This window comes from Monodon monoceros, unplaced genomic scaffold, assembly GCF_005190385.1.
Source record: "Monodon monoceros isolate NGI ecotype Baffin Bay Population unplaced genomic scaffold, NGI_Narwhal_1 Super_Scaffold_12, whole genome shotgun sequence".
Lineage (NCBI taxonomy): Eukaryota > Metazoa > Chordata > Mammalia > Artiodactyla > Monodontidae > Monodon > Monodon monoceros.
Genome location: NW_021703768.1, coordinates 159,943,324 through 159,961,011, shown reverse-complemented (window position 1 = coordinate 159,961,011; position 17,688 = coordinate 159,943,324). Strand labels below are relative to the sequence as shown.

The following is a 17,688-nucleotide window of genomic DNA, read 5'->3' as shown; positions in this document are numbered from 1 at the left end:
TTTCTAGCATTTCTAGTCATTTTAATTTTATTTTCTTTGATAGCTAATGACAAGTATTTTTTGATGTGGTCACTGGCCATTTATTTATATTCTCTTGTGAAGTATCTGTTCAAAATTTTGCCAATTATTAAAATGCATTTGATGGTTATTCTAAAAAAAGGAAAGAAATTATATCAAAAGAAACAAAGACAACCCAGCAACACAGAATCAGGCAACAGCTTAAAAAGCAAACATGCTGACTTTGCTTTTCTAGTTAAATTATTTTGCTGATAATTATTTTAAAAGATTCTGCTAAACAAAGTATTGGTGTGAAACTACTTTGGAGGGATGCTGAGATTACTTGAGGTATGCTTTCTAGGATTCTGATTAAAATAATCAGATTTCAAACCATTTTGAGTTTGTTCAAATAGGGCAGATAAAAAAACTATTTTCAATTAAAATCATGATAAAATCTAATAAGATAGTTGTAAATAATTCAGAACTTATAGACTTGCCCTATTAAATATCAATATGTACTGTAAAGCTCCAGAATAGAATCACACCAAGCATAAGAAACCAGACACAAAAGAGTTTGTACTGGGAATTCCCTGGCAGTCCAGTGGTTATGACTCCATGGTCTCACTGCTGAGGGCCTGGGTTCAATCCCTGGTCAGGGAACTAAGACCCCACAAGCCGTGCAGTGCTGCCAACAAAATAAAAAAATTTGTATTAAATGGGTCTATTTCACTTGAAGCTCTAGAACAGGCAAAACTAATCTATGGTTAAAGTAATCACATATTTTCCCCCCCTTCGAGAGACAGGCAGGGACTATGACTGGGCAAGGGCACGAGGAGTCTGATAGGAATGTTCCATATTTTGATCCCTCATTATCTCACATCATATGCAAAAATAAACTCCAAATGAACTCAAAATAAAACCATAAATACCACTCCAAAATGCGGAATGATTTAAAAAATAATAATTTTAAAGCAAAGGACAGCCTTTTAAAATACAACATAAAATCTAGAACCCGTATAAAATAAGTTGACTGCGTTGCCTGTGTTAAAGATTGAAACTTTAAAGACCAAAACACCACAAACTAGTTAAGTCAAATGAGAGACAGGGAAAAAGCAACTGTGACATTTTATAGAGAGAGAGCCCTCAAGAGTCAATAAGACCAACAACCCAGCAGAAAAACGGGCAAGGGCATGAAAAGGCAATTCAGAAAATACAGATGGCCAATCATCAGAAACTGTCTAATCTGTGAAGAAATGTAAATGGAAACTTTACCTGTGGAGAAATTCAAATAAATACAATGAAATACTTTTCTTCTATATATAAGACAACATTAAAAAAAAGATAATATTCAGCATTGAGAATTTAAAGAAATTGGCACCCTTTCCCACCCCCTATGTTGCCAGATATTAACCAGTACAGCCTGTTGGAGAGCTATTTGTTAGTAGCTATTTTTAAAATAAAATGCACATATCTTTTGACCCCGGAATTCTACTTCCAATAAGTTAACAAAAACATATTCCTTCAGCACAGATAGCTCTGGTTCACGGCTGTGCTGAAAACTGGAACAAACCCCAACCGTCTAGTAATAAGACTGACGAGCTCAACTGTGGTACAATCATATGAAGGACTACTCGGCTGTTAAAAGAATGAGTTTTTTTTATTTTCAGCACTATCGAAAAATGTCCTCAACGTGCTAAATGAAAAAAAACAAATTAGAGAATATGGTGTGTAGTAGAACCAATTTTTTTAAAGGAAAGACAAAGGCACACAGGTGTGTGCACATCTTTCTGCATTTTTAGATGACTGCAGACACATAAATAAGTCTGGGAAAATATGCCCACACTTTTAATAACGGGTTGCCTCCTGAATGGAAAGGAATTTCAACACTTTACTTAATGCACATTTGTATTCCCAAAGACCTTAACAAAAGCATTTCTTCTTCTGTTAAAAACAAAAAGAAAGCAAAAAGGATATCCACAGGCTCTACTTCTTCCCAATCTATAATTGTCTTTCTCTGTTGATTTTTCAGCACTCTTTGCCTTGGCAAAAACACTGACTTGGGCAAAACCAAAAATGCTCGATGAACTGTGGACCACAGAGGTGACTTCATTCCAAAGTGAGGTCACTGACTGCTGTTCTCCCAGAGCTTATATACCCCAGAGCATGGTTGATATTGGTGCCAGACATTTCACACCCAATTCTTCACCACTGACCAGGTAAAAATATTTTGTTTTGTTTTGGGGCCTGAGCAATAAAACCTCCAATTACCAAGAGAACTTTCAGGACAGCCCAAATGCCCAGTTTTAGCTAATTCTTTCTTAAAACAGTAGTTGAATGTCACTGAATTCCATTAGTAACTCAATGAATAAATACTAAGCAGGAAGAAAGACAAGGAAGACGCAGCCCCTCTCCTCAACAACCTGATTGTGACACAAGGCAGAATGAGACGTAAGCATTAAAACTCAGGCCATGGCAGCACGGAGGACCTAAGGAGAGAAGACCTGCTGTTTGTGGGATCAGAAGCTGTCTCTTGACGAACTAGGACTTGAATGCAGACAAATGGGGAAGAGGAGTGGGTAGAACATATAAGCTAAGGCCCAGAGAGCCAAGAGAGTAAACCACATGTTTGGGACCTGATTAAAGGTATATGTAACAGAGGAAGGTGGTGTGGGAGGAAGCGGGGAAGGGAAGATTTGGGGCAGAAGGTCATTAATGCCACGTGGAATCTGGCTTTTATGCGGTATGCAGTTTTCGAAAGCAATGTCTGTAAAAGTGACAACTCTGTTTTGGCCAGGCAGTATTTAAAAGGGAAGTTATTTTGCACAAGTCAGGTCAATAGGAGACTCAAGTAATTCTAAACACTCTCTACTTAAAGAAGGTTAAGAGTCTGGATAAGCAACGGCTGCTGAGAAACCTACAGAGGAAAATAAGTAGAGGTGTAAGTACCTCTTCCATCCTCTGAATTCCCAAGAACCATGGAAACAAAAATACAGTGGAGGGATCTTGAAAGAAAATGCAAACCTTCATTCAAGGTCCTTCTGAATCACAGGGCAGTCCACAAGCACATTAGCAAAAGAAGTCAGTTCTGAAAAACGTTCCTAACATTAGCAATGCTTATAAAATCCTCCATACCTTTGCTGGATCTCTTTGATGTCTTCTTATTTCCTTCAGAGGTAATTTCAATTTCATCAGGATTACCCCCCTCATCTTCAATTGCCTAGAAAGAAGGTAAAAAAAAGTTCACCCAAAAAGGCAGCACACAGATTTGACTTTCACAGAAGCTTCAGGGTGCTGATCTGGAAAGGGCCTCTCCCCACCTGTTCATTCGTTCTTTCTTTTTCTACGTTGGAGCAAGCAAGGGCTCCGGATTTAGACGGATTCTACCAGATCTTAGCTGTGTGGTCTCAGGCAGGCTTATTTAATCCCTGTGAGTTTATTTTTTACTCTGGAACAAGGGGCTAATAAATGTTCTTACCCTGGAAAGCTGTCATGAGAATTCGTATTATCCATGTAAAGCAAGCACTCACCAAACATTAGGGTTATTTTTAACATTATCACCAAAATCTGATTGATCCTATTCCTGGGCCCAAAAGAACTCAAAAAAGGGAAAGGCACACTCTCTAGTTACCTATGACTTCACTCAGCAATGGGCTGTTCGACCCTCCCTGATCCCCTCTCCACGCCACACCTGTACTAGGCACCGTCTGTACAGAATACTAACACTCACTGCCTGAGTTCCTGCTGTGTGTGGCACGGTATGGGATGTGACACGTACTACCTCATCCCTTCACAATCATCTCTGACTGACTCCAGAGGCCTTGCCGTCAACCACTAGGGGGCCTGCTTCATCGGATACAGAATTATAAGGATCTCTTGGCAAGTCCCGCCTCCCCGTCCCAAGAGCCTGTCCTTCACTTGAGCAGCCCCCACTTATGCTCTGCACTGTGCCAGGCACCAAGGAGGCACTCAGAAGAAAAAAAAAACAACAAAACAAACAGGACTGAGCGTGTCAATGCTGATATCCATAGACACGGGGCTTCACGTTTAGGTTTTACTGAAAATCCTGTTTTTACTGGACTCTCAAACTCTGTTTAAACCCATTTCAAATGTTGTTTTATTTGTAAACAGTTTCAGAAGTCTCAAAGATTATGAGGAGTCTCCTAGCTTGGAAAAGTCTAAATTCAGAATGCAGCGTGGAGGCTCCACACCTAACCTATACCAGGAACAAAGAAATCTCTCTCTTCTCTCTGAAGCCAGAACCAGAAGGAAGAATTGGAGTTATGCCCTGGCATCAAGGAAAGCACAAACATAAAGTCTTTCACTCTCTTCCTGGAGACAGAAGATTCTGGAACATCACCAGGAGAATACAAAAACTACCCCAGACAGAAGGTGTACCAGTTTGCCCCTCAGTGTGTCTCCTCTAGGTGTAGTGTTCACAGGGTCATCCCTAGGGGGGACTGTAGGCTACGAGTCATCCCTACAGGCCTTGCCAAATTACACTTTGTGTTTTGCCTCCTTTCCCTCCTTTGCCCTTCCTAAAAACAAAAAACAAAAAAACTAGATAACGGAAGTACAAGAGAAGAACATCAGTACTTCCAGACTTGCTTGGGCAGGGTAGCAGATGGGTATATATGCTAATGGTATTTATGTATTTTGAGCACATCGCTAAGAAACTGAAAAGAAGGAAGAAGGGATGGGTTTGTCCCCTCAGAGACGTTAGTGATGGAAGTTCACACCAGTCTCAACCCCCGCCTGACGGGAAGGTTCAATACCATCCTATCAGCATTGCAGGCTTGTGGACTATCTGGGGGAAAATAGGCGAAAGCCCCCCAATTTGACTTTGTTGATAGGAGGCCTTGTGGCTACTAACAACATGGATCACATGTCCCCGGGTGCCAACCCTCACCCTCCTTGCATCTTCTCCAGGTAAACATCTCAGTGGATGAACCGCCTGCCCCGTCTGGGTCAAGGAAGTTAGTAACCATAGTGAAAGAAAACAGACTCAAGTTAGAAAGGCCCAACTGACTGGGAGCAAATAACTCACTACTCTCAAGCCTGAGTTTCCTCATCCAGATAATAGGAAATAATCCTTACTTCCTCTAAACAGCAATTAATAAGTAAAACTCTGATCCTCTGTTGTTAGGGAGGCCGGAGGGTAGAATGAGTGACAAACCGCACTGTCTCGGGGGTGGGGTGGGGGTGGGGGATAGGTAACAAGGCTTAGCGAGTACACAGGAGAAGTCCCCATACAAGAGTCGCTAGGCGGCAAAAAGAAAGAAGCCACCAGAACAAGGCAAGCACAGGGGAAGCAGAAGAGCACAAACACTTACTTAACTCCCTGCTTTTCGCAGAACCCTCGAGGTAGGGGGTTAAAACCCCGTTTGCAAATACCAAGCGGTGGCACAGAGAAAAAAGTGAAACGTGACAGCGATCGCACCTCGAGTGTTTACATGCGCTGGGCAACACACCAAGCCCGTTTCATGCCATTTTACTTAATCCTAACGCGAAAACACTATTATTTTCTTCTACTGGACACAAGGAGAAATAGGCCCAGAAGGGATTAAATGTCTTCCACGCTCAAGATCATGCAGATCTGACGGAGCCTTTAGAACCTCCCCAAGTCTGTTTCATTTCTGGTGGTTATTACAAATAGCACTTTTCCCTCCAGGCTAAATCCCCAAGCCCGTACTGGCAAATCCCTAAGCCGTTTCCCCATTCCCCCCCGCCCTTTGAGTATTCCCTCGATATGGTTACTTTAAAAATTAATCCCCTATTCAAGGCTTCTGGGCCCTAACGGATCAAGCAGCATCTCTCTTCCCAGAGGACGCCCCCGCGGCCGACACGGGCTCAGAAAATCGGCCGGCCTCGGTTCAAATCCTGACCTCCTCACCCCGGCCGAGTGACCTTGGCCGAGTCCCCTAACGCGGCGGAGGAAGCGAGGATTTCAGGGTTCCGCGTCCACTTTCAGAGGCCGGAATGCAACCAGCCGAAGAAAGCCCTTGAAAAGCAGGAGCTGATGCGGATAACACAAGCACTCGGCCGATGTACCCGTCACCCCCAACCTCCCCCGTTCGCGTCGAGATTTTCTTTTTCTTGTTCTCGCCCCGATGCGGCGCTGGGCTTTGAACCTGGGCCCGGCGGGGCTTGAAGCTCCCGCCGGGGCCTGGGAGGAGCCGGGAGAAGCCCGGGGCGCCAGGCCCGGCGCAGGCCGCAAACGAGGCCGGGGTCGGACCCCGACGCCAGAAGGCCCCCGTCGCGGCCGCAAGGGTCCCCCGACCCACCTCCTGCCCACCCCCAGAGCCCCGGCTCTACCTTTTTAAGCCGCTCCATCAAAACGCTCTTGTTGCCGCTCGAGTCCAGGTTCCGTTTCCTCAGCTCCGCCCGCAGATCGATCACCCTCAAGTCGCTGAGGCGCCGCGTCCCGGTCTCCGACGAGGCGGAGCTCAGAGCCGCTGCGCCCGCCGCACCCGAATCGCCTAGGCCTGACAGAGTCTCCGCCATTCCAGGGACCCTGGCTCCGCCGCCCACTTCACAGAAAACCGGGCCGGATTTATCTCGGCTCCCAGCACAAAATGGCGCCGCTTGCGAAGGAACCGCTCCAGCCGCCCCGGCGCGCCTCGCTTCTGCGCAGGCGTACCCGGCGTGGGTTCGACGCTCCCGGTCGCGTCTGCCCATGCGTGGTGAGAGCCTTGGGCGGGAGGGAGCGGTGTGTGTGGTGAGGGGGGATATGCGCAGGCGCGTGTCGTCTCGCCGGCCTCCCGCCGCGAACTGCCTGGACACATGCGTACTGCGGTTACGGCGCCTGCGCGTTGTGGCTGGACACGTGCGGTTGGTTGGCGCGCGAGCGCGCTTGCTGCTAAGAGCTGTGATCCGTGCGGCGCGCATGCGCGGCCGGAAAACGGGGCGGGAGGAAGGGAGTGCGTTTTCCTCTCAGGCGGCGCCATTTTGTGCTCAGAGAAGCTACAGCCGCCGGCGGTGTGTGGAATAGGTGGCAGAGACGGGAAACCCGGGATGGCGGAGACTCTGGCAGGGTCCGGCGACTCGGGTTCTGGCACAGCCGCTGTCGTCTCGGGCGCCTCAGAGGTCGGGACGCGGCGGCTCAGTGACTTGCGGGTGATCGATTTGCGGGCGGAGCTGAAGAAGCGGAACCTGGACACGGGCGGCAACAAGAGCGTCCTGATGGAGCGGCTCAAGAAGGTGAGGCGGCCCGGGGCCCCGGGGTGGCGCCTGAGGCCGAGGCACGCCTCCGCGCGGGCCTGTCACCGTGACTCCCCCGGGCGGGGCGCCCCCGGTCCGCTTCTCTCGTGGCCGATCCCGGCCCGAGCTGTCAGGCCCCTGGGGCTCCGGCTGTGTGACCTTGGCCCGTCACCGCCCCTCGCTGTGCTTTGCCTCCCCCTTTCCCTCCCGTCGGTCGCCTCCAGTGCGCTGAAAGCCCATTTTAGCCGCAGGGTGGCCCCTGGACTCTTTCCGGGGCTGTGTGACCTTGGACAAGTGCCGTCCCCTCCCCGCGCCTCAGTTTTGTCCCCTGAGGAGCGGATGATTGAAGAGCCTTTGATGTTTCCCAGGAAGGGGGGGGGGGCTGTGCTTGTTCTTGCCTCAGGACCTTTGCTCTTAGCGTGCCTTCCACCTGGCTGCTCGTCTCCCAGGTCTCCATCTGGCTGGGGCTTTGTTGTCATTTTGGGTCTGTCTGAGATGTCGCCACCCTGCCCACCCTTCCTAAGTGTTGTTCCACCTCCGTGACTCCCTGTGTCGCACCATTCTCTGTTTCTTGTCTCGCCTCGTAGCACTTAACACAGAGTTGGGTACCGGGAGTTGGGGGGAGGTGTCATCTCCTCGATGGGAACAGGCTCTTGAGGGTAGGGCCCTTGTGAGTTGAGCGCCGAGTCCCCAAGCACGCGAAAGGCACTGTCGCCTGGAACCACCATCTGCCCTGTAACCAGTTCGTTCAGTGTTCTTCCTCCGCCGAGGTCAAAGGTGGCCTGTCGAACAGCACGCAGCCCTCTCTGCCCATGCCAGACCAAGTGCAGCCTCTCTTGTGTGTTACATCGTTGACTTAAAGTGGAGGTAGTTTGGAGGTGAGGGACCATTTCGGGACTCGTCCCAGACTCTGTGGAGCCCCATCTCACACATCTCTTTGTCTTTTGGGTGGGGGGGCCTCTGCGGAGAGAACCGAGTGACGCTGGGTTCTTCCTGTGGCTTTGGGGCTGGCAGCCCAGATAACCAAAATCAGAGTTGCTCTTTGCAAGAAAAGGTTTGCGCTTGTTCGCTGGGAAGTTGTTACCTAGGAAGAACAGTGTCTGTCCTGCAGCTCTTAGCCACGTTGTAAAATTTGTCTCTTCCCAATAGGCGGTTAAGGAAGAAGGTCAAGATCCTGATGAAATTGGCGTCGCGTTGGAAGCCACAAGCAAGAGGACGACAAAGAAATGCGTTAAAGGTATCCGCTTGAACTTGTTGCTGCTTGAGGCCTCTGCCTTGAGAGGACTTCTGTAGAGGATTGGTGGTTTAGCATTCTTCCTGCCCTCCAGGTTGGGAGAGCGGCCCTTATTGTTCTCCGTCTAACAGTTAGGCTTGCTTTTCCACCACCTAACGTGTAAGGATGTCAGGGTGCTGGGCAGAAGTAAAGAGATTTGTAGGTGCCAGTTAAAATTAAAATACGTACTGAAAACCTCACGGTTCTTGTCATTGGGATTAAAAAAGAACTAGAGTAAGGCACTCTCTGGAAGCTGCCCCAACTGGTCTGAGCAACCAAATGCACCTGCTTGGCTTCCTTCCTAGTTCAAAAAACTACGCCTTAAACCAAGGAAAATGACACCAACCAGAGATCCAACAGAACCCAACTTCTCTGGGGTCCAGAATAGATTGTTGGAGTATTTGCACCCAGCCCATTTTAACACTGATTTTTTTTTAAAATCAAGATATAATTCACATACTGTAAAATTCTCATATTATTTAAAGTGTATAATGCTGTGCTTTTCAGTATATTTATAAGGCTATGCAACCATCACCACTCTCTAATTCTAGAATATTTTCATCACCCCAAGAGAAATCCCCCATGCCCGTTAGCAGTCAGTTCCCATGTCTGCTGCCCCCCCCCCCGCCTGCTCCCCCCTGGCAATATCTAATTGAGGTTTTTTTCCTCTAAGGATTTGCCTATTCTGGACATTTCATATAAATAGAATCATATAACATGTGGTTTCTTGTGTCTGGTATCTTTCACTGAGCATAATGTTTTTAAGGTTTATCCATGGTGTAACATACATCAGTGCTCCATTTTTTATGGCTGATAGCACTTATTTTGGGGAGGATTTACTTCCATAAAACTTCGGAACCTCATTAGCTGTCGCTCTCATTATCAGATTTTATTGTGGTAAGGACAGTGTAATTTGAAACTCCCATATGACAGGCTTATTTTCTTGAAGGTTGCTGCACAAAAATTCTCACAGCTGTATGTGTCCCATTCATCTAAAGAAGTGCTCAATTCAGGCAATGGGAGACAGCTGCTTAGAAAATAAAACGAAATGACCTGTAGCATTTTCAACAACTTCAGTTTATGTTTTTAACAGCTGTTTTAGCAGAACAGCTTTTCCAGAACTCATCTAACTGTTTAAATCTTGTGCACGTGTTTTGAAAGGTTAAATTTTTGAGTTAGGTTACATAAGGAATTGAAGTGTAAAACATTGGTGTGTGTTTACTGCTTGTGAAACTGTCCGTATTTCAGCTATAAACACTGACTGTCCAAACAAATACAGATTGTGAGGGATGGGTCTGTAGCAGGAAACATACAAATACCTTTTGTACTTTGCCATCAAGTTACCAGTGATCTGAAAGTTTGGTTTTGAATAGTTGACACAACTTGATAATCGTTTAGAACTTTTTTTGTGTAGATGCTCATTTAAAACCGTGAGGTTCAAGCCCTACTAATCAACGTTCTTGGCTTCTATGGGGATCTTTGAATCATTAGAAAAACTAAACCTGAGCTGAGTGCTTCAAATAGACGTCTGAATGTCTGGGTTAAAGCATAAGTCAAATCAAAGCTACTTGGAGTTAGCATTTTGTCAGAAAAGCCTCGATAATAGTTACTTCCATTGGTGTAAAGAGAGTGTTTGTACCAGTACAGGTAGCTGTTGCTGGGATTTCAGATTTAAAAGGCACTGGTCCCTTCCCCTTCAAGGAAGAAACAGGTGGGTGAGGTCCTGGGGCAGAGGATAGCTCCTGCAAATTGTAGAGTTGGTGTGTCCTTTGGAGGCGTGTGGGTACATGGTTAATTATATGAAGTGCTAGGTCCTCATGGTGGCCTGGTTGAAATTAGGTCCTTGAGATTAATAGGAATCAACCAGTTGGTTTCCAGAGTCTGCCACAAAGTTGGACTAAATCTGGGAATTCATGAGTAACCACTGCCTTTCAAAAGTGAAAAGTAGCTGAACTTTTTAAGTTTCATCGTAAGTAGGAACAAGGGTCCTTTACCCAGCTCATCTAAATGCGCAAAATTGCTGAAAACTGTGGGTGCGTTTTGAAAGATTAAAATTTTGAATTAGGTTACGTTTGGGGTTAAAATTTGATTTTCTGGTGTCTGTGCCTGTCTGCTGTCCCGTTCCCCTCCACCCTTCAGCTTTTAGTCAGCCAAGAGCAGGCCCTTGGGATTTGGGTGTAGCCTGTCTGCCCAGCATTTGTCTCATTGTCACTCCCACTTAGGGTGCTTTTTGGTGAGGCTTTTTGGGCTGCCTCTCTTCTATTTACATTCTTTGTGGGTACTGCAGGCTACTGTTTGAGGCCTAGAAATTGGGTGCAATTATCAAACATTTTTAAACAGCGTATTTTAAAAGGATATTCAGGGTTTAGATATAATGGGAGGTGGTACAGCTGAGTTTTTGAGTCGCAGCTTTGGAGCAGAGCGAAATTCTTGCATCAAATGCAGATAATAAACCTGCTAGCATTGTGGGGAGTATTAAATAATGCGAAGAGCACGGTGCCCAATGTGTAATAAAACTATATTTTTTGAGTAATCACTGATAATAATGGCAAACGAGATAACTTAAGTGTAGACATTGCAGTTGGCATCTTTAATCAAAGATTGAGGTTTCTTCAGACTCACAGAGAGAACAGTGTTGTGGTTGGGGGGCGGGGGAGGTTAGGGGAGGGATGGAATGGGAGTTTGGGGTTAACAGATGCAGTGTATTATATACAGGATGGATGAACAACAAACAGGTCCTACCGTATAGCCCAGGGAGCTGTATGCAATGTCCTGTGATAAACTATAATGGAAAAGAATATGAAAAAGAAGGTATATGTATAACTGAATCACTTTGCTGTTACAGCAAAATCAATAAATCAACTAAACTTCAATAAAGTGAAGATTGAGGTTTCTTGCATTTAATTTTCTCTTTTTAAAAAATTATAGAAGTGAAAATGAAAGTAGCTCTTGTTGCTCAGTGTTTTAACCATGGTTGATGGATTGCCTTAGCCATATCCATTTGTATGTTCTACCGCTGCATCTTCACACTTGTGTGTATAAAGTATCCACGTGCATTTTAATGAGTAGATCTATGTGGTAACTTTGTGGACATTTTTCCATATCATTAAATAGTCTTTAAAGGCATAATTTTTTCAAGTTGCAAAGCGTGTGGTATGCCACAGGGTTTTGCAGACTCGGCACTGTTGGCAATTTGAATTGAGTGCTTTGTGGTAGGGTGCTGTCCTGTGTGTTACCGTGTGCTGCACAGCATCCCTGGCCACTGTCCACTACATGCTAGTAGCACTGCCAGTCATAACACCGAAATGTCTTCAAACATCGCCGCATCACAGCCCATGCCCGCCCTGACTCCCCATACTGGCATCCCACATTTGAGCATAACATGCCATAATTTGCTTCCCTTTGGGATATTTAGTCTGTATGCACTCCATAGAATAAGTAACCTTTGTTTTGAATTCCTTGTCAGACATTTTAGTGCACATCCTAAGGGGAATTCCAGGATAAAGGTATGTATATTTTTAAGGCTGTTGTTACATAGGGAGCCCAAAGATTTTACTTCCTTTCTGAGTCTAGAAGTTTTCACTCTCCTTCCCTTCCAGCCCCATTAAGAATACCTAACATAACTCTCAATAGTCCCTCTGCGTTCACAGAACTCAGGGTGAAAATTGACTTTATGGTAGCCTTTGCCTTTTTGCCTTGAGCAAAAAAAAGTTCCTGGGCTGAAGAATGACGGAAGGCAGGGGGCCTGCTTACAGTGGGTGGAGTGAAGGGGAACCAACAGGTCGTCGTTGGGCTCGCTCTCTTAGGTTGCAGTTCTTTGGGTGCTATATGGACATTACATTTTTTAATTTACTCATTGGGAAATGCCTATGTTTATCCTTTGCTCATTTTTCTTCAGGGATGTTAGTCTTAGTTTGGAGTGGTTTTGAAATCTTTTGAAGCTTTTGGATATTTTGTGCAAAGTCAAAATACTTTGATAGTGTTACAGAAATCCTAGATTTTTATGCTCCAGTTGAGACAGAACTATACATGATAGAAGAACAGGCACATTTAGCTTCCCTGTAACATGTTCTCACCAAGATTGAGCTGTGTCATCCTGCATAAACTAATTATGAGGCCAGAACCTGAATGTTATCTGATTGAAAAATTATTCTGTAACTAGGACAAAAGACGGAGGAGGAAGGCACAGAAGACAATGGCCTGGAAGAAGATTCCAGAGACGGGCAGGTATGTGGCATCACAGCGGAGATGGCGGCAGGAGCTCCGCATTCTGGTCCACCTGGTCGCTGACACCTTTCGTTCCTCATTACAGGAGGACATGGAAGCAAGTTTGGAGAGTTTGCAGAATATTGACATGATGGACGTTAACGTGTTAGAAGAAACCGAAGTCGAGAATAGCGGTGCTCCAGACTTCGGGGAGGATGGCGCTGACAGCATTCTCGAGTCCCTATGCGAGAGCAAAGACTACGTGGCTGTGCAGCTGAGGGAGCTCCCAGCTCAGTTCACAGGACACTCTGTAGGTAACGCAGATGCAGTACAGCGCGCTGCAGCCCTGGGGCTCCTCGCTGCTTATGTGCTCTTTGTCAGAGCCAGAGTACGCAGCTAAATCACCAGTCACCATAAACAAACACTTAATTCGGTGTCTAAACCTTGAGGTAAATTATATCCATTTAAACTCCACATAGGTCAGATGTTAATTAACGAATAACTTTTCTGTATTGTTGGAGGATATTTTTATAATTGGGTAGGAGACACTTATCTTAGCATAAGTTATAGAATGAAAGGTTGACACTGTTGATAAAAAGTATTTTCCTTAAAAAGAAAAAAGGTTTAAAAAAAACTATAGAAAGGTAAGAAAAAAACACTTCATAATCTCCCCATCCAGATAATCCTGTTGATATTTTAAAGATGTATTCCATGTATAAATTTAGACAGTTATATTAAAAGATGTGAAATACAGTGAAGAAAAGTATTTGTCCCCCCAGAAGAACCCCTCCAATTAAAGGAATCCACTATTAACTTCTTGTGTATAAGGGAGGCCTTTAATTCTGTTGCCGGTGTCGCTTTCCCAGCTTCTCACTTGTCATCTGTTGCCATAGAGCTCTCTCGTAGCCTTCCTAGAACTTATTGCCAGCTTAATCTCACCACCTTGGTGTGCCCAGCCATCTTAGTTTGGTTTTATTTAAGGCATTCTAGCTTTAAATTGGAAGGAAAAGTACCCTTGTAGGACTGAACTTTAAACCTTAAAGGGCAAAAGTCACAAATTTCACGTTATCACCACAGCTCAGCCTAGGCTAGGCAGTGAGCTTTGATTTGTCCTCTCAGTGAGATTCTGTTGTGTGTGAATTATTTCCATAGAATGGACTTGGCTTCTAACTTCTTGGTTAATGGAACATCCAAACCTAGAAAAAGAAAAAAGTATGTGGGGAGGAGTATTTTTATATTTCACTTAAAAAGTTAAAAGGTTTTCTAACTTAATAACCTTTAGGATACCAGTTTTTTTTTGTATAGTAGATAATAAAAAGAGAAAACAGTCAAGTTAAATGTTTGTTTTATACAAAGTACTGTAGAAGAAAGTGCCCAGTTATTGTTACTTTATCTTTTTTTTTTTTTTTGGCCAAGCTGCGTGGTTTGCGGGATCTTAGTTCCCTGACCAGGGATCAAACCCGTGTCCTTGGCACTGAAAGTGTGGAGTCCTAACCACTGGACTGCCAGGGAGTTCCCTATTGTTATTTGAAAAGCATTGCTACCAAGCGAAATCGGAGGAGTGCAAAAGTTAATTTTCCTTTTGAGTTCAGCTTTGGAAATTCTGTGGCTGGGTGGTGTATGCTGACCACCAGTGTGTGGAAATGCCTGGGAAATGAATGTGCTCATTCATTCATTTGGCCAGTGTGGACAGAGCGCCAGCCCTCTGTGAGCCTCTGTCAGAGTTGCTGGTGCCACTTAGTCCTGGAGTGGGCCTGGGGGCCGGGAGGCAGGTGATAAACTGAATACTGTAGCCCCCCCGCCCCACTTACCCATGGATTTGCTTTCTGAGGTTTCAGTTACCCACAGTCAACCGGGTCTAAAAATATTAAATGAAATAAACAATTCCTAAGTTTTAATCGTTCTGAGTAGCGTGTGAAACCTTGCGCCATCCTGCCGGGACGGGAATTATCCCTTTGTCCAGTTATCCACACTATATACGTTACCTGCCTGCCAGTGTAGGAAAAAACACAGTGTATGTGGGGTCTGGCGCTGGCTGAAGTTTTAGACGTCCATTGGGGCTTTGGGAGCATATCCCTTGTGGGTAAGGGGGGCTGCTGTGATTCAGCAGTGGGCTTGCAGATGGCGGTAGGCATTGTGCAGGAAATAGATGTGTAGGTGGCCTGGAAACTGGTGAGGTGTAGGCCTTGGCATTCATAATTCTGTCTCCACAAAGTAGTCTTGCATTTTGTCTTTCAGGTAGATGGGGAGGGCTTCGAGAACACTTTGGATGCTTCATCATTGGACTTCAAAGTGCCTCCGGTAGGTTACTACCTGGTTCTGTGGCTGGAAAGCTGACATGAGTGGTTAATTTTCCATAGTGGAAAAGAGTGTGGGTGTGGGTGTGTGAACAATTCATTGAGCATCGGTCCTGAGCTGGGTGCTGGGGATAAGAGGTTGAGCCAAATTGTCAGTGTCAGGGTTTGCAACCTAGTGGGCGTGGTGTTTATGACCAGTGAGTGTAACTAGAAAGTAGAAGTTTGGGTGATTGAGTTACAAAACCATGAGAGGGCTTCCCAGAGGAAGTCCTTTGTGTTCAAATTGAGGTCTGACAGGCCAGTCGAGGTAGCCAGGTGAAGGGGAAGAAGACTGGGGCAGGAGGGGCTGGTGCGTTGTAGGGATGGAGAACGCAGGGCGGGGGTGGGGCTGCAGAGACAGGTGGGTCTGACTGCCAGAGTCCAGGAGCCTTTGTCTTCCGTCCAGGGGGAGTTAGGGAGAGGTGTTCAGTAGGGTGGAGAAAGTCTTTTGTTGACACAGTTCTGCGTTGGGAGAAATATATTTTTTTCAAATCCGGTGTGATATGTAAAGCAGCAGCCATGTGTGTGACCTCTGCCTGGACCGTGGGAGTCGTTGCCAGCTGCAGAGCCCAACTCCAAGGGGGGAATGGGACGGGCTAATATTATTGCTACCTGTCTGCTTTTGCTGGGGAGAAACCAACACAGTGAACTTGTCATTGAATTATTGTAGAATGGAATACTTTGTTTTGAGTGGAGAAACTTGTTGGAACAAGCATTTATTCATACTTGATTGAAAGTTGTATCTGCTAGGGGAATCTGTCCGATTTTTAAAGTGCTTTGTGGATTTTCTTTGTCTTTCCTTTTCAATAGGATATTGAAGAACCTCTATTGGAGCCAGGTACTGATAAGAAAGACACAACAGTTATGGTTTGAAAGTTTTCCCACTGTATTTTTTAAGCTATCTATATATTTTAAGTTGTTTATGGTGTTGTAAATTATTTTAATGGTGGACAATCCAGATCGTACAAGGATCAGAGATTGGAAACCCATTCATATCACCAGATCTGTGGAAGTACCGTTCTGGTTTCTGGAGGTCAAATACATTTGGTGAGATGTAGTGATTACTTTCATCTCTCTAACCACGTACAGTGGCATTTAAGTAATTCCCCCCAACCCCATGATTCTTCCATGTGTTTCTACACATGAAACAGATCTTGTGATATTTGCTGCAGTCATTTTGATTAATGCAGTTAAGGCAGGATAAAGCGGTGGTCAGGGCACTTATAGCCTGAGAAGTGACTGGATTCCAGAAGAGGAAACAGTTTTCTTCATGAAAATTTCCAACGTGTTGTTCCCCTTCTGGACTGCGTTTATCTCCTGCCGGCGGAAGTTTCTGGTTTTCCTGTTGGACTGTTCCGTTCAAAGAATTTCAAAGAAATTTGGAAATTGAGCTGTCCTTGAATGGTGATTGCGTTCGATTGAACACCTTGGACATTGGAAAAATAAGTCGAAGACCCAGACTTGAACAGAAGCATGAAGACTGTCGAGAAGCAGCCACACGGTTGTAGGTGTTTAAACCTGTGGGGCCTTTTCTCTTCCATGTAGCATAGAGGCTTGCTCTCGCAGGCGGTTGGAGCGCAGGTAGTGTAACCAGTGTAACTTTGTGTACCCGCGGGTTTTCCAATCTCTGTGTAGCTAGCAGTTCTCTTCGTGTTAGTGTGGCAGCCGTGCCAGTTCCACATTTGTGATTGCTTTATTTCCCTGGTAATTAAACCTTGTGCCATTCTATTCCTGTTAAATCCGTAGAAAATGAGAAAATACTCGACATTTTGGGGGAAACTTGTAAATCTGAGCCAGTAAAAGAAGAAGGTTCCGAGCTGGAGCAGCCATTTGCACAGGAAACAAGTAGCGTGGGGCCAGACAGAAAGCTTGCGGAGGAAGAGGACCTTTTTGACAGCGCCCATCCGGAGGAGGGTGATTTAGATTTGGCCAGCGAGTCAACAGCACAAGCTCAGTCGAGCAAGGCAGACACCCTGTTAGCGGTAGTGAAAAGGGAGCCCGTGGAGCAGACAGGCGATGGCGAGAGGACGGACTGTGAGCCTGTAGGGCTAGAGAAGCCAGTTGAGCAGAGTAGTAAAGCCTCAGAGCACACGGAAGCCTGTAGCGAGGAGGCCTCGGAAGCGCCCCCAGAAGCCTCAAGCCCAGACCCCAGGGATAGCAAAGAAGACGTGAAGAAGTTTGCTTTTGAAGCTTGTAATGAAGTCCCTCCGGCTCCTAAAGAGTCCTCAGCCAGTGAGGGCGCTGATCAGAAAATGAGGTTTGTTTTTTCTCAGTTTTAGACCAGACGCTATCTCCTTTTCATTGGTCGTTTAATGACACACATAAGCTGTTGTTTCTGCAATTGGCCAGCCAGACTGATGCAATTGTAGTTTACTTCTAAAGTTTTATTTCTCTTTGTGTATTTTTAATGGGTGATTTCAATTCCTTTTGTTTTTCTCAACCTACTCTGGTTGTGCTCTTAAATTGTTAAGTGTTATCTTCAGCTAAATCGAATTGACTTTTAAGAATCTGCCATTGTATTTGGGGGGTCAGATTTCCAATATAAGCTTGTAAAGGTGCTGTTAAAATTTTATTTCAGACTAATTTTCTGGTAGGTATTCAGTTTTAGCACGTATCATACTTTGATTTAGTTGTTTTTCATTTTATTCCTGTACGAGTAACATTAACTTTTGTCTCTAG

General features: G+C 45.3%; 2 protein-coding genes across 4 annotated transcripts in view; one reads left to right on the top strand and one right to left on the bottom strand.

Annotated features, from left to right (window-relative positions):
- SAFB (scaffold attachment factor B) overlaps positions 1-6,617 on the bottom strand; it is a 34,365-nt gene extending 27,748 nt beyond the window's left edge. For 2 of the 3 annotated variants that reach the window (XM_029216300.1, XM_029216299.1), the window contains exons 1-2: positions 6,310-6,617; positions 3,130-3,214 (exon numbers count right to left, since the gene is read on the bottom strand). In XM_029216300.1, the coding sequence (XP_029072133.1) occupies positions 3,130-3,214; positions 6,310-6,498 (274 nt within the window). In that variant the 5' untranslated portion in view covers positions 6,499-6,617. Of the gene's footprint in view, positions 1-3,129; positions 3,215-6,309 lie in introns of those variants that run through there. The other variant, XM_029216301.1, reaches the window with a different exon arrangement.
- A 296-nt stretch (positions 6,618-6,913) lies between these two features.
- The window catches only part of SAFB2 (scaffold attachment factor B2), a 33,440-nt gene continuing 22,665 nt past the window's right edge, over positions 6,914-17,688 (top strand). The window contains exons 1-7 of the mRNA XM_029216272.1: positions 6,914-7,194; positions 8,344-8,431; positions 12,630-12,694; positions 12,780-12,983; positions 14,912-14,974; positions 15,820-15,847; positions 16,756-17,266. Of these exons, the coding sequence (XP_029072105.1) occupies positions 7,009-7,194; positions 8,344-8,431; positions 12,630-12,694; positions 12,780-12,983; positions 14,912-14,974; positions 15,820-15,847; positions 16,756-17,266 (1,145 nt within the window). The 5' untranslated portion in view covers positions 6,914-7,008. The remainder of the gene's footprint in view (positions 7,195-8,343; positions 8,432-12,629; positions 12,695-12,779; positions 12,984-14,911; positions 14,975-15,819; positions 15,848-16,755; positions 17,267-17,688) is intronic.